The 16,863-nt window shown below is 34.2% G+C and overlaps 2 protein-coding genes and 1 long non-coding RNA gene across 3 annotated transcripts in view; 2 read left to right on the top strand and 1 right to left on the bottom strand.

Annotated features, from left to right (window-relative positions):
- The window catches only part of LOC129454266 (CD48 antigen), a 28,119-nt gene extending 11,389 nt beyond the window's left edge, over window positions 1-16,730 (top strand). Inside the window, exons 2-4 of the mRNA XM_073861764.1 lie at window positions 15,674-16,006; window positions 16,180-16,479; window positions 16,699-16,730. Of these exons, the coding sequence (XP_073717865.1) occupies window positions 15,674-16,006; window positions 16,180-16,479; window positions 16,699-16,730 (665 nt within the window). The remainder of the gene's footprint in view (window positions 1-15,673; window positions 16,007-16,179; window positions 16,480-16,698) is intronic.
- Window positions 1,466-3,113, top strand: LOC141359429 (uncharacterized). Its single transcript, XR_012365860.1, has 3 exons — window positions 1,466-1,863; window positions 2,081-2,390; window positions 2,734-3,113. It is a non-coding gene; the product is annotated as an uncharacterized lncRNA (long non-coding RNA).
- On the bottom strand, window positions 5,299-7,357 carry LOC129453796 (uncharacterized). The gene is made up of 5 exons (XM_073862338.1): window positions 7,300-7,357; window positions 6,007-6,333; window positions 5,629-5,929; window positions 5,418-5,499; window positions 5,299-5,337 (listed from the first exon to the last, which is right to left on the bottom strand). The coding sequence occupies exons 1-5, from the start codon at window positions 7,355-7,357 to the stop codon at window positions 5,299-5,301; spliced, it is 807 nt and encodes a 268-aa protein (XP_073718439.1).
- Window positions 16,731-16,863: the final 133 nt, after the last annotated feature.

Below are 16,863 nucleotides of genomic sequence, written 5' to 3'. Positions count from 1 at the left end.
GAGAATTAAGCTCTCATCCGTTTACCTTAGAAAGTTATTGGTCCGATTAGTTTTATTTGCAACAAGTTTCAGCATGTTTTTGTAGACCTCAGTTGTCATATCCTTATGTAGGCTACCTGCGTTTGTGTTTTAGGTGTGTTTGGTGTTGATGGAGATGAAGTGACATCAGTGTCAGTGATGGAGGGAGATTCTGTTACCCTACACACTAATATTACTGACATACAGAGAGATGATCTCATAGTGTGGATGTTTGGATCTCAAGAGACTCGTATAGCTGAAATTTATAAGCAAGGCATTGATATGTTTAGTAGTAAAGAGCCATTTGGAGACCTGAGACTTTTACTGGACAGTCAGACTGGATCTCTCACCATCAGAAACATCAAAACCGAACACTCTGCACTTTATAAACTACAGATCCGCAGTTACAGAGGAAATTCAGAGAAGCGATTCAATGTTACTGTCTATGGTGAGTTTATGATATATGCTTTTCTCAGAAACTCTTTGTTAATTCTGGTTCACTCTTAACACATTTAAAACAATTCTCCTGATATTAATATCTGATAAAGCTCACAAGCTACTTTTAATCAATTATGTACCTGATTTATAGATTGATACAAATAAAGTTGATTTTTGTTCCCCAGAGAACCATTCAGTCAAAGGTTCAGTTAAAGGGGACATTTCACACGATTTTTTAAAGATGAAAAACAAATCTTTGGTGTTCCTAGAGTATGTATGTAAAGTTCAAGCTTAAAATATCATATAGATAATTTATTATAGCATGTTAAAATTGCCACTTTGTAGGTATAAGCAAAAATGTGCTGTTTTTGGGTGTGTCCTTTTAAATGTAAATGAGCTGATCTCTGCACTAAATGGCAGTGCGGTGGTTGGATAGTGCAGATTAAGGGGCGGTATTATCCCCTTCTGACATCACAAGGGGAGACAAATTTCAATTACCTAATTTGCACATGCTTGCAGAGAATGGTTTACCAAAACAAAGTTACTGGGTTGATCTTTTTCACATTTTCTAGGTTGATAGAAGCACTGGGGACACAATTATAGCATTTAAACATGAAAAAGTCAGATTTTCATGATATGCCCCCTGTAAATGAACCGTTTCTTTCTTTACTATTTTGTAAAACAGAATGAGTCAGTGGATGTCGATGATTTTTCTTGAAAATATACACTTTAAAACCTAACAGTTAACTTTACTCAAACCATTTAAGTAAACCGGTTGCATTAGGCCATTTAAGTTTTAAAACACAGAAATTTAAGTACTGTGAACTTGAGTCATGTGCAATTATGCACTTATATTTAAGTAGTATGAACTTAAATATAAGTGCATAACTGCATATGACTCAATTTGTTTAAGTTCACAGTACTCAAATGTATGTGTTTTAAAACTAATGCAACCGGTTTACTTTAGTGGTTTGAGTTTAGTTAACTTTTAGGTTTTACAGTGTACAGCCTAAACTGGTTCATAGCAGCACTTTTTTTAAAGTGTACAGTGTGAGAAGTCTAGATTTGTTTTTAGTGTTTTTAGTATACTTTTATGGTCATGTTTTTCAGCTCCTCTGCCTGTTCCTGTCATCAGCAGTAACTCTTCACAATGTTCATCATCATCAAACTGTCCATTATTGTGTTCAGTGATAAATGTGAGAGATGTGAGAGATGTGAGTCTGTCCTGGTATAAAGGAAACAGTTTATTGTCCAGCATCAGTGTGTCTGATCTCAACATCAGCATCTCTCTACCTCTGGAGGTGAAATATCAGGATACAAAAACATACAGCTGTGTGGTGAACAATCCCATCATAAACCAAACTCAATATCTCAACATCAATGATGTCTGTGTGCCGTGTTCAGAGGGTATGCAAGTCAATGTCATTTATTACAAAAATGTAAACTTGGGTTTTTTGTGTGTATTTTCAAGGGAAATTGGATGTGTTTTTTTTTAACATTATTACATTTACATTCGTAAGAATATTTGATCATTCATCCACGTCTATGCAGGGTCTTTGAAGACATTATTTTTGTCAAGCCAATTTGAAATATGATTTTATGATATGATTTTGTTTTTTATTAGAACATTTACTGACGGTGATGCTTGCAGCAATTATTTCTTTGGCCATTATTTTGATTGTACTAGCAGTTATAATGTTCATAAGGTGGAAGATCAAAAGAGAACATGAAGAAGGCAAGCGTCAACTCCATTTACTTTAGCCAGCAAAAATGATGTTTCTATTTCTCTTATGATTTATATAAATTATTGTTTGTTTGCTTTTTGTTTGCTCAAAGGTTTTGAACTATGTGAACGTGCAGTAGAAACTGTCCAAACAGATGAGGAGGAGCTTCATTACGCTGATACCACGTTCTGTAGACAAAATGAACAGAAGGTAATACCGTAAACAAGTTATGTTTATATATTCACTATTCCAAGAAAGTTACCTTTTATTTGTCTAATAAACAAAAAAACAGAAACCCTCATCCGGGCATTTCCACTGTTCTTTTTGGACATAATAGGGGCAGTTTCATGGACAGGGTTTAGATTAATCCATTTCTATGACATTTAAGTCGTTTTTACAAACAAACCTTACAAAAAGTGCATTTGGGACTAAGAGAAGCACTGTCTGTGAAACTGCACCATTATATTCTGAACTGCAAGCAAAACTGTCCCAATGTACAGTTTACTACAGTGTTTTATATAAAGTAATTTCTCACCTTTGCATTATCTTTCAGAAAGCTAATGGTACAGAGGAAACTATATATTCCAGCGTCGTCACATGAGACACAGATCAAGTAAACGGGACTAATTTCACTTTCTTTCTGCTTTTAAAAATTTTAAGCAAAAGAATTCAAAAACCATCTTTGTAGATGAACTTTTGTGGTGGAAGAACCACAATATGATGAAAATGATGTATTTGCATGTATTGTAGGGTTAAACAAATACAAGTGAAAGGCCACTGAAGCACTGATAAGCACTGTAATGTAGGCACAAAATGGAAGGATAACACATTGTCATGTTTTTGTTTGTTTGTTTGTTCCCTTTTGGCTAATTCTGAAGTTGTTTGTGTGATGTAAGAATTGTGTTGACAGTTTATTGCCCATGTTATTCTGTGTAAACTGTTTATTAAGTAAGTTTGCCTGACAAAGGTCTTTGACTGAAACATTGCTGCTTTTTAACTTTTTGAAAACAAAGTGAACATAACAGTGTGCAGATCTTTTTTCTATTTTTTTATTCGTCTTTTGATCTTGCACCTGGTTTTGTATGTCCATATTTCGATCCTTTCTTGTGTAAACAAATAATCCTCTTGTTGTGACACCAAAGCAAGTCATTATGATGGCTTTGTCCTGCACCTGCTGATATTTGACACTGCCCTTTATACTGGCTTATGCTGTTAAAGGGCTAGTTCACCCGAATATGAAAATAATGTCATTAATGACTCACCTCATGTCGTTCCAAACTCGTAAGACTTCAGTTCCTAGGCAGTACGTAGGCCAGATGGTTGATGTAATGTAATAAAATAATAATAATAATACATTTTATTTAAAGGCGCCTTTCAGAGCATTCAAGGACAATGTACAGTAAAATGACAGTCATAAAACAACTCAAGACAGAACATCAACAGTAAAACATACAATATTAAAAACTGATCAGAAAAAATTTAAATAGGTACGTTTTTAGACGTGATTTAAAAGTAACCAGACAATCACTTTCTTGTAAGGATTTTGGAAAAGAATTCCAGAGATGAGGGGCAGCACAGCTGAACGCCCTGGACCCCATAGTGACTAAGCGAACGGAAGGTACTACAAGGGAGACAAAGAGGAAGATCGAAGTGTATGCTTCGGGGTGTAGATGTGAAGCATTTCAGAGAGATATAAGGGTGCTAAATTATGAAGAGCTTTGAAAGTGAGAAGCAGAATCTTATACTCTACCCGATATTTAACAGGAAGCCAATGTAAGTGATAGAGAACAGGAGATATATGGAAGAGGTTTAAGTAATTATACGGGCAGCTGAGTTCTGGACCAGTTGAAGTTTGTGAAGGAGTTTGTGAGGTAAGCCAAATAGAAGAGAATTACGGTAATCAATGCGTGAAGTGACTAAAGCGTGAACAAGAATGGCTGTTGAATTGGGGCTGAGAAATGGACAAAGACGGCTGATGTTCTGTAGGTGAAAGTATGCAGAGCGAGTAATATTATTTAAATGTTTTTCAAAAGACAAAGTGCTATCGAGGACAACACCTAGACTCTTAACCTGGGAGGATGAAGATATTGTAGAGTTGTCAGTGGAAATTGTGAAGCTATTAGATTTTAACAAATTGGATTTTGTGCCAACAAGAAGAACCTCTGTTTTATCAGTATTTAATTTGAGAAAATGGTGTGAAAACCAGGATTTAATCTGAGAGAGAGGTTGACAGAAGAGTAGAATTTGGTCTGGATGATAACTAGAGCTGGGTGTCGTCCGCATAGCAATGAAAACTAATGCCATATTTCCTGAAGATGTTACCAAGGGGTAGTAAGTAAATGATAAATATAAGAGGGCCCAGAACAGAGCCTTGAGGGACACCAGCATTGACAGATGACGAGTATGACTTGAAATTTTAAATATTGATTTATGTAAAGAGGGAAACTTTTTAAGTAGCAAAAATATGTTTTTTTAATGATTATTTTGCATAAATCGAAGAGATAAAGTTATGGATTTGTATTAAAGAAAAATGAAAACAGGAGATTTAAAAAAAAAATTTTGCATATAAAATAATTAAGTTGACAACATATTCAAAAGCAAAATGGTCAGGGTTGTCATTATATAGAATTATTTCTTTAAGAACCAAAATTGGTTTACATCTGTCAAGCTAAAAAGATATGAACTTATAGCAAAAATATTATGAATTACATGTAAAAAACAAATGATAAGCTGTTTTTTCTGTTAGCATATCCAGTCAATGGTAGAATACTTATTTGAAAAACAAACCTTGTCTGACAAAGCCAGGCCTTCTTTTCAGTGTACACCTCCGACAAAAAAGCCCCAGTAATATTTAACCCTGTCTTTTGTTTTCATTTGCGAATGCACTTGATGCTTTTTAATCTAAGATAACAATGCCACCTAAAGGCAAAGTAGACTGCCACTTCCTGAACATTCGACACCTTGTAATTAATTTAATTAATTTAAAAGACCTTTTGGGATTTTATTAAGGTATTATATTCTTTACAGGGGACTGAAATTCACAAATTGATAAGGTAGAATATTATTATCACTAAATATAGACAGAATACAGAATCAAGTTTATGTTAAACCAGTAACTTCAGGAAAGGGAGTGTTTGCACAAAGTCTTCTTCAGCTCCTGTATTGGAAAGAAGTCTTATATCATTTTTTTACATTTTCCAACTTCAAGTTCATATATATTTGTGTTTGTAATTTCGCCTTCTGTTTGGATCGGACATAATAAACCATTAGAGCGACAGCAGCCACGCCCACCAGAGCATAAACCAATGAGGGAATCACTCTCTTCAGATGACTGTAAAACTCCACAGAGTCTGAGAACATATAAAAATATTATACAGTGTGAGAGAAGCTTGCTGCCAATCTTGCATTTTGTTAAAATAGATCCAAAACATCACAGATAAATATTAACATACCTGAACACATCTGACAGAGATGAGTGATGTTGAGATGTTGAGTTTGGTTTGTGATGGTATTGTTGAGTACACAGCTGTATGTGTTTGTATCCTGATATTCAACCTCCAGAGATAGAGAGAGTCTGATGTTGAGATCAGACACACTAATGCTAGACAATAAACTGTGTCCTTTGTACCAGGACAGACTCACATCTGTTACATTTGACACTGAACATAGCAACGAACAATTTAAACTTGATGATGATGATGATGAACATTGTGATGAGTTTCTGATGATGACAGGAACGGGCAAAGGGGCTGAAAACAAACTTATACTGTTAAACTACATAGTTTTAAACTAGATGAGCTACATAATTGTTCAAATATAAACTCACCATAGACATTAACACTGAATCTCGTGTCCGAATTTCCTCTGTTACTTCGAATCTGTAGTTTATAAAGTCCAGTGTGTGTGATTGTGATGTTTCTGATTGTGAGAGATCCAGTCTGACTGTCCAGAAATAGTCTCCTGTCTCCAAATGTATTGTTACTATCAAACATATCAATGCTTTGCTTATAGATTTCAGCTATACGAGTCCCCTGAGGTCCAAACAGCCACATTATCTGCTGATCTGTCTGTATGTGAGTAATATCAGTGTGTAGAGTAACAGAATCTCCCTCCATCACTGACACTGACTTCACTTCATCAAAACCAAACACACCTGAAACTTAGTTACAGATTAATAATATTGTTATTACATCTCCGACTACAATGATAGCAGCACATCAAAGATAAATGAGTCTTACCTTCCGTTATAAAAAACAAGATGAAGCAGCACAAGTTTCTAAGCATTTTAAGTGTCGTGTTTAGTTGTAGTAGTTCTCATGAGTGAAAGATTGAGTCAAAGGTTGCCAAGTCCTCAGTACTGTTATGAGATGAGGAAGTTATCATCAGCATTAACCACCAGATACAGTATCAAATATTATGAGGTCCAGAATACACTAAAATTTGTTCTCAAGTTTGCGCTCAAGTTTATGAGTCTCAAACAATTTTAATAACCCTTCATCGCTCACACCTTTTGTATTTGAAGAGTTTTAATCATGGTACATAGCAAGCAGGTACCCCAATGTACACGCACACAAACCCACGGGCACATTGAGCAGGATACATCAAAGCACTGATGTTGTGGGCACACAAACATTTGCAAGACGTTTATATGTGTGTGAGAGGTCGAACAACATCACCCAACATCACCCAATGAGATATTAAACATTTTTACGTATTATAATCTGTTTTGGTAACTTAATTTCAAGATGGTGTTCGTGTTTAAAACAAAGATAAATAAAAGAACTTAACTATAAAGGTGATTTTTACTTTATTTGCTATTGTTTTAACAAAGCGCTTTACATCTTCTGTCTCTGGTAGCCACAACTTCCTTTCCATTTCTGAGACACAAGTGTGTTATGGGTCATTCTTGAACTTTATTCAAAATATTACACAAGTTATTTACATCAATCCCATATTTACAAAGCAAAATAAAATATACACTGCATTATAGAGATGTGTTTATATTAATCTGATAGTCTTTAAGTTTACAGCAATACAAGCCGATCAGACTCTTCTTTCTATCGATGTCAGTTTGGGTTGACTGTTCAGTTCACCGGCGTCAGTCTGAGAAGTTCTGGACTGAAGCTCTGCTCGTATTCCTGTAAGATCTTCACCACATCTGTGTGGCCGAACTGCATGGCGTCGTCTCGAGGAATGTTTCCCCACCGGGTGTAATAAACGCATGAAATACCAATTGATGACAGGCCGTTGCATTATAAGAAAATAATGCACACCCAAGGTGGTTACACCGCGGGTGTCCATTATTTTCAAATAATGCAAGGTGCCTTGTGCCTATTTTTAAGACATTTGACAGGTTAGGTGTGTGGTTTACAGAAAAATAATCAACACCCACTGAACATTTCTCAGCCAATCAAAATACTGCATTCAACAGGCCCGTGGTATAAGGCAGATTAATGCAGACCTTATTGTTATTCTTTACCTCAGACTTTTTTTCTGGATAATTAACTTGTGCTCCTAACTTGACCGCCTGTTCACATTGCATACTGTATAACAGTATGTTTTTATATTATACCTTATGTCGTTATTTACATGTATCCTTGACTATGAAAAGGGACTTATTGGCTCAGTCGCAACGTCATCATAAAACTGCTTTGTAAAGGATCTTTATCACCACCAGATGGCATTACTGTAAACAAAGTACAAAAGTTAGCCATCACCACCACCTAGTGTATATATGAGAAAAAGACATCAATGTGGTTTTCAGTGGTTTTTAAATTTTGCTTTTTTTAGATCTGACATAATAAATGAGTGGACATACAGCAGCCACGCCCACAAGACCATAAATCAATGAGGGTATGAAGCTCTTTAGCTGTATCTATAGTCTATATAGCTGTATACTGATGTTAGACCTCCAGAGGTAGAGAGAGTCTGATGCTTTTGTACCAGAAAAGAGTTACTTCTGTCACAACATACATTTAAAACTTTAAAAGCTTTAAAAGTTTGTTTACTTGACCACATAAATACAAACATCAAGTTCTAATACACTTTCCATGAGAATTTACACATAAAGGATCATGTACAGTAAGCAAACTGCATTTGGTTTGTGCTTGAGGTGCTGCAGAAGATTTGCATCTCAACAGGAAGTGGTCACTTTTGACATCATGACCGGTTTAAGTTTATGGCTATTACTTTTTATGCTGTCATTTTCTTATAATAATGTAGGCTTCTGTATGTAACAACAAGAACTGCTTTGTTTATTTTTGTTTTATTTGACCATTAATACAAACATCAAGTACTAAAACACTTTCCACATCATTCTCGTGCATCTTTCTTATTTGCTTGCATTTCAAAGAGACCACAATGAACTCATATGGTTAAGACAAATCGTGGGCTTCAGTTAGCATTGCTTTTTCTCGCAGAGGAAAATAAGAGGAAAGGGCATCAGGCAACATCAGTTGAAAACCACATTTATGGTTAGACTGTACAAATCAGACTGATCTGAGGACAGCACTGCATAACACAAAATAATATATATATAAATATATATTGATGGAATAAACAAGATAATAAATTAAGCAAACTGTTTAATGCTGGTGTAGCCTACATGTGATAGTTGAACCTCACTTTGTGTACAATGTCTTTTATGTTTGTTTATTTGTTTGTTTCTTTGTTTGTTTGTTTGTGTTTATGTAGGTCAGGAAACTTTAGATTCTGTAACAAATAGTGGGTGTACAACCTGTGAAGATACGTGCAGGTGTGTAACATTCCAGTCGTTTGACCTTTATATTATATAATCTTTCTACTTTATATAAAGTTTAAGGTAACAAGTTTACAGATAAACTTCTATGATAGCAAAATAACAATATAAGGAGATCACAGTGTTTTATTAATATAGAAATAAATCAGAGAAACAAATCAGAACAAAATATTGCAAATTTTAATTAATAATAAAATTGGCTACAGAGAGATATATAATTTATGCTAATTATAGCCTAATACTGTATAGGCCTACACATATATATCTCAATATATGATTTTATTTTTTATTTAATTGTATTTTATTTCATTTTTACGGAGCTGCTACACCCTTTTTTAAGGGCGGGACCTTCGCAGTATTTAAATCATGTGCTGCGCTAATTCAAGCTTTGTCCGGCAGATTAAAAACAGTTTTTAGATGTCGATTAGTTGAGTTCTTGCTGTTGTTTGTAGTCAAGGCCGCCTTAATGCACGGGCTTACCTGGGCTGAAGCCCAGGGGCCTCCGAAGTTCAAGGGCCTCCCATGTTCGCGTTCATGATGAGCTGAAAATGTCATTTTGTTTTGTAACTTGTCAGGTTTTCTGTCAATCACTCAAATTTCACGTTAAATGTCTGCTGATTGGTCCGTGGTAACTTACCGTGAGATAAAATGTCAGACGTAAGTTAACAGTCAGATTTTTCTATTCCGCATAATGTAATTAAATGCGCGTTGTCAACTTGGCATTTCTGCATGTTAGACTGAGTGTGACAGAGAAACAGGAAATAATCCACCAACAAATGAAAGAGTAATTTCTGAAATTTCATAATAAGCACCAGTGAGGTGCAGGTCTCTCTCTCTTTCGCCCGCGTGCACGCTCGCTCCCTCTCTCTTTCGCGCGCGTGCTCGCTCTCTCTGTGCTTGTGCAGCTGAGAGTCTCTGGCATGCAGAAGTCTCTCCAAACGTGCGCAACGAAACTGTGCCGCCAAATAAAGAAAAGAGTTCCCGCACATAATGCTGTTAGTTGTTATAAAGTTTAAGTTTACTCGCGTTTATATCAGTGACGCGTGCGCAGCTGGAGCGATGTAGTTTGACGCGACGTTAGTCTCACAGTACACACATCTGTTGGTTTAGAAAGACGAGAAAGAGACGCAACGGTAAAGGTGCAAGTCTAAGAAAGTAAAGAGCGAAAAGACGATCTCAAATGATCATCCCCTGATAGCACCATTCATATTTAAAATCTCCTTATCTAAAGATCTTATATACAGGTATGTTCCCTGTGTGTTTTGTGCGCATATTCATACTTGTTCGTTTTACATGCTTATGTATGCATAAATACTTAATACAATGCATACTATATCTTTAATATCCTACAAAATAAATAACTGTTTAAAAAACAAGATTTTGTCTATAAAGACTTATCTTTTGTTATCATTAATGCATTTTCACTTTAAAACTAACTTTAACTTATTATATTTTTAAAACTGTGGTGAGCATTTGGTTAGTGAGTGGCAATGAATTTTCTGCAAATTTGTATATTCCAAGAACTATATTAACATAAAGCTTATAAACATATATACTTTCACACATTTTGGTTTTATTATCACCACAAGTTGCTGTGTGTGGTTGTTAAATAAAGTCTTGTGTTTATGCTCAAGTGGGCTCAATGATATGTTAATAACAATATTATGGTGTTTTCTGGGTCAAAGAGGGAAAACTCACTGTTGTCTTGAAAGAAACTAATGCATTTTGTGATGTAGATTACCTAGATATTACACTTAAAAAAAAATGAGACTATAAATTGAGGGTATGGGGGGCCTACAAAACCTCTCAGCCCCAGGGCCTCACATTAGGTTAAGGCGGCCCTGTTTGTAGTTAAAATTAATCGCTTAAATGTGTTATTAAATACACCAGGATCAATTGTGTCTTTTATTCATTTAAAAAACAAATATATTCAGATATCCCTGTTTTTGGAGTATTTATATTTTCGTCAAAATGTTGAGGAATATTATTTACAAAATATCTTTATTATATTTTTTCTTTTTTCTCATAAACGGTAAGTCAGTTCGTGTCGTCTTTTGTCCTTGATTAATTTATGTTTTTTATGAAATTGACAATTTTGTCCTTTCAGTCAAGTGTTAGTCTGGTATTACCTTACATTTAATTGTGACGAATGTAAAACGTTTTACTGTTTAGATTTTATGAGGAATATGTTAATAAAAGACTCGACTATCTTTATATTGTTGATTTCCTAAAGCACTAAATCTCTTAGTTGTCGTCTTATAAATACATCTTATTTTAATAAAAATTCGTAACCTCAGGGTAACTTATTGTTTGCTTTTTAGGTGTGTTTGTTGTTGATGGAGATGAAGTGAAGTCAGTATCAGTGATGGAGGGAGATTCTGTTACTCTACACACTAATATTACTCAAATACAGAGTCGTGATCACATACTGTGGATGTTTGGACCTCAAGAGACTCGTATAGCTGAATTGTATAAGCAAAGCATTGATATGTTTGATAGTAACAAGACATTTGGAGACCATAGACTATTACTGAACAATCAAACTGGATATCTCACTATCCGAAACATCAAAACTGAGCACTCTGGACTTTATAAACTACAGATCCGCAGTTACAGAGGAAATTCAGAGAAGCGATTCGGTGTTACTGTCTATGGTGAGTTTATATTAGCCTATATCATTTTCATTAACTGTCAGCAGGTTCACATGTTTCATATGAGTGGCTCATTTAGCACAATTTATTTTGGAAAGGGTAGACTGTACATGTTACATGTTAATGTTTTTCAGGGCATCTGCCCATTCCTGTCATCATCAGAGACTCTTCACAATGTTCTTCATCATCATCATCAAGCTCAAAATGTGTGTTGTTGTGTTCAGTGTTGAATGTGAGAGATGTGAGTCTGTCCTGGTACAAAGGAAACAGTTTATTGTCCAGCATCAGTGTGTCTGATCTCAACATCAGACTCTCTCTGGAAGTTAAATATCAGGATAACAACACATACAGCTGTGTGGTGAACAATACCATCACAAACCAAACTCAACATCTCAACATCACTCATCTCTGTCAGCCATGTTCAGAGGGTATGCAAGTCAATGTCATTTACTAAAAAATGTAAACTTAGGTTCATTTTTTAGTATATTTTTAGGGGAAATTTGATGTTTTTTATGCAGTCTGCATTTTTAAAGTTACGTTTGACAGAATATGTTATCATTCATCCATGTCTATTGTCCAGGGTCTTTGAAAACACTTTCAAGCCAATTTAAAATATGAATTTTTTTTTATTAGAACATTTACGGAAGGTGATGCTTGCAGCAGTTATTTCTCTGGCAATTCTTCCGATTGTACTTGCAGTTGTGATGTTCATACAGTACTGGAAGTACAAAAGAGAATCTGAAGAAGGCAAGCGTCAACTCCATCTACTTTAGCAAACAGAAATGATGTTTCTATTTCTCTTATGATTTATATAAATTATTGTTTGTTTGCTTAAAGGTTTTGAACCATGTGATCGTGCAGTGGAAACAGAGATACATTATGCTGATACTGTGTTTTGCAGACAAAATTAACCGAAGGTAATACTGTAAATATCAGTTGAAAGTAACCTTTTATTAATGTAGTAAACAGAAAACCAGAAACCTCCATCTGGGCATTTTCCACTGATCTGTTTGAACATATTATAATCTTAAGTGCAAGCAAAACTGTCCCAATGGACAGTTTACAACAGTGTTTTATATGAAATCTCAAAACAGGAATTTCTCACATGTTTCGTTATCTTTCAGAAAACGAATGGTACAGAGGAGATTATATATTACAGGATCGTCACATGAGACACGGATTAAGTAAACGACACTCACAATTTTTCACCCTTTTGTCTGATTTTAAACATTGAATAAAGCAAAAGAATAAAAAAAAAACATATTTTTAACTTTTGTGGTGGAAGGACTTTCCAGTCTGAAATGAAACAAAAAGCTACTTTTTCATTCAGAACTTGATTTGACTGGCATTTTGATGAGTGTATACCTGTGTTTTGTATTGCATAAAAGTACAAACATTATGAAACATAAACTGGGAAAGCATATGCCAAATACATGTAATGTGATAAAATACAATGGTATAAAAGTGAAATAAACATAGATTTATATAAACATCACCCAATGAGATTTAAAAAATATTTAGTATCATAATCTGTTTTGGTAACTTAATTTCAAGTTGGTGTTTGTGTGTAAAACAAAGATAAATAAAAGAACTTAACTATACAAGTGACTTTTACTTTATTTGCTATTGTTTTAACAAAGCGCTTTACATCTTCTGTCTCTGGTAGCCACAACTTTCTTTTCATCTCTGAGACACAAGTGTGTTATGGGTCATTCTTGAACTTTATTCACAATATTACACAAGTTATTTACATCAATCCCATATTTACAAAGCAAAATAAAATATACACTGCACTTATGACTCTATACAGATGTGTTTATAATAATCTGAAAATATTCATTTATATCAGTATTTTACTAAACGCCAAAAAAGGACTTTTATTGGCTCAAACGCAACTTCATCATAAAACTGCTTTGTAAAGTTGGATCTTTATCACCACCAGATGGCACTCTTGTAAACAAAGTAGAAAAGTTAGCCATCACCACCACCTAGTGTATATATGAGAAAAAGACATCAATGTGGTTTTTAATGCTTCTTTAAGATCTGACGTAATAAATGAATGGACATACAGCAGCCACGCCCACAAGACCATAAATCAATGAGAGTATCACACATTTCAGTGTCTATATAGCTGTATCCTGATGTTAGACCTCCAGAGGTAGATAGAGTCTGATGCTTTTGTATCAGGAAAGAGTTACTTCTGTCACAAATACAGGAAGCACATATACTGATAAAATTTATACTAGTCAATTTGAACTAATTGGATGTACTGTACATACATAATATAACATCAACAACTGTTTTGTTTTTTGTTTGTTTGTTTGTATGATTTATCACATAAATAGAAACATCAATCTCTAATAAACTTTCCATGAGAATTTACACATAAAGGATCATGTACAGTAAGCAGACTGCATTTGGTTTCTGTTTGAGGTGCTGCAGAAGATTTGCATCTCAACAGGAAGTGGTCACTTTTGACACCATGACCGGTTTAAGTTTATGGTTATTACTTTTTTATGCTATCATTTTTTACTTTTTCTTGGAATAACGTAGGTTTCTGTATCTAATAACAGGAACTGTTTTGTTTATTTTAGTTCGTTTGACCAACTAATACCAACATCAAGGCAAGCACTAAAACACTTTCCACATCGTTCTCGTGCATCTTTTTTATTTGCTTGCATTTCAAAGAGACCACAATGATCTCTTATGGTTAAGACAAATCGTGGGCTTCAGTTTGCATTGCAGAGAAAAATAAGAGGAAAGGGCATCAGGCAACATCAGTAAAAACCACATTTATGGTTAGACTGTACAAATGAAACTGATCTGAGGACAGCACTGCACAGCACAAAATAATCTCTATATAAATATATATTGATGGAATTAACAAGATAATAAATTAAGCAAACTGTTCAATGCGATGTAGACACGTGATAGTTGAACCTCACTAATTGGTGTGATGTCATTTCTGTTTGCTTGTTTGTTTGTTTGTTTGTTTGTTTGTTTGTTTGTTTGTTTGTTTGTTTGTTTGTTTGATTGATTGTTTGTGTTTATGTAGGTCAGGAAACTTTAGGTTCTGTAACAAATAGTGGGTGTACAACCTGTGAAGATACGTGCAGGTGGAGGTGTAACATTCCAGTCGTCTGACCTTTATATTATATAATCTTTATACTTCATATAGCTAAATAAAGTTTAAAGTAAGTTTACAGGTAAACATCTATGCAAGCAAAAAAACCAATATAAGGAGATCACATTGTTCAATTAATATAGAAATATATAAGAGAAACAAATCAGAAGAAAAAAATTGCATTTGTTCACTTATAATAAAATTGTAACTGTAGAGAGTTGTAGCAGGCTTGTCAATATAATTTATGCTAATTAAAATGTATCTGTAAATAGGCCTACATATATAGCCCAATATATGATTTTATGTTTTATTTATGTTTTTACGTAAAATACACAAAATACACTCCTACACTCTTTTTGAAGGGCGGGACCTTCAGTATTTAAATCATGTGCTGCGCTAATTCAAGCTTCGTCCGGCATATTGAAAACAGTTTTTAGATGTCGATTAGTTGAGTTCTTGCTGTTGTTTCTAGTTAAAATTAATCGCTTAAATGTGTTATTAATTACACCAGGATCTTTTGTGTCTTTTATTCATTAAAAACACAAATATATTCAAATCTCCCTATTTTTTTGGAGTATTTCTATTTTGGTCAAAATGTTGAGGAATATTATTTACAAAATATCTTTATTATATTTTTTAATTTTTTTCATAAACGGTAAGTCAGTTCGTGTCGTCTTTTGTCCTTGATTAATTTATGTTTTTTTATGAAATTGACAGTTTTGTCCTTTCAGTCAAGTGTTAGTCTTGTATTACTTTACATTTAATTTTGACGAATGTAAAAAGTTTTACTGTTTAAAATTTATGAGGAATAGGCTAATAAAAGACTCGACGATCTTTATATTGTTGATTTCCTAAAGCACTAAATTAAAATATCTTAGTTGTCGTCTTATAAACCTCGTTTGTTACATCTTATTTTATTAAAAAATCGTAACCTCAGGGTAACTTATTGTTTGCTTTTTAGGTGTGTTTGGTGTTGATGGAGATGAAGTGAAGTCAGTGTCAGTGACTGAGGGAGATTCTGTTACTCTACACACTAATTTTACTGAAATACAGCAACGTGATTACATAGTGTGGATGTTTGGACCTAAAGAGATTCGTATAGCTGAATTGTATAAGCAAAGCATTGATATGTTTCATAGTAATAAGATATTTGAAAATCAGAGACTATTACTAGACAATCAAACTGGATCGGTCACTATCAGAAACATCAGAAATGAGCACTCTGGACTTTATAAGCTACAAATTCGAAGTGACAGAGGAAATTCAGACAAGAGATTCAATGTTAATGTCTATGGTGAGTTTATAATAGCCAATATAATTCTCATAAACTGTCAGCTTATGCAGGTTCACATGTTTCATACATTAAAAAATGGCTTATTTAACACAATTTATTTTGAAACGGTTAGATTATGAGATTAGCAAATTTGTTTTAGTGAAGAAACTGTACATTATTTTAATCTTTTACAGCTCCTTTGTCCATTCCTGTCATCAGCAGTAACTCTTCAAACTGTTCTTCATCATCGTCATCATCAGTCTCAAAATATGTGTTGTTGTGTTCAGTGTTGAATGTGAGAGATGTGAGTCTGTCCTGGTACAAAGGAAACAGTTTATTGTCCAGCATCAGTGTGTCTGATCTCAACATCAGACTCTCTCTATCTCTGGAGGTTGATTATCAGGATACAAACACATACAGCTGTGTGGTGAAAAATCCTATCAGAAATCAAACTCGACATCTTAACATCACTCATCTCTGTCAGCCGTGTCCAGGTATGCAAGTCATTCAATGTCTATTTACTAAACAACCCAAACTTTGGTTTAGTTGCAGTGAATTTTCAGGGGGAGTTTTGTATGCATTGTGTATTATTAAGGGCCTAGTAATTAAAAACATGTACATTTATATTAAAATATTCTTTATTCTTTATGTAAAAATATTTTATTGGTTATTGTCCATTCAAACATATAATTGCATGTATTTCTATTGTCCAGGGTCTGTTTATGAAGACATTAATGTGAAATGAATTTAAAATATGATTTTTATTTTTATTTTAGAGCAAAGCCATGTGAACCGTGCAGTAGTTATTCCTGTGGTAGTTCTTCTGATTATACTTGCAGTTGTGATTATACTGTGCAGGAAGTACAAAAGAAAACCTA

Source organism: Misgurnus anguillicaudatus, chromosome 23 (assembly GCF_027580225.2).
Source record: "Misgurnus anguillicaudatus chromosome 23, ASM2758022v2, whole genome shotgun sequence".
NCBI lineage: Eukaryota > Metazoa > Chordata > Actinopteri > Cypriniformes > Cobitidae > Misgurnus > Misgurnus anguillicaudatus.
The sequence above is the reverse complement of the archived record's forward strand: the minus strand, read 5'-3'. Positions and strand labels throughout refer to the sequence as shown.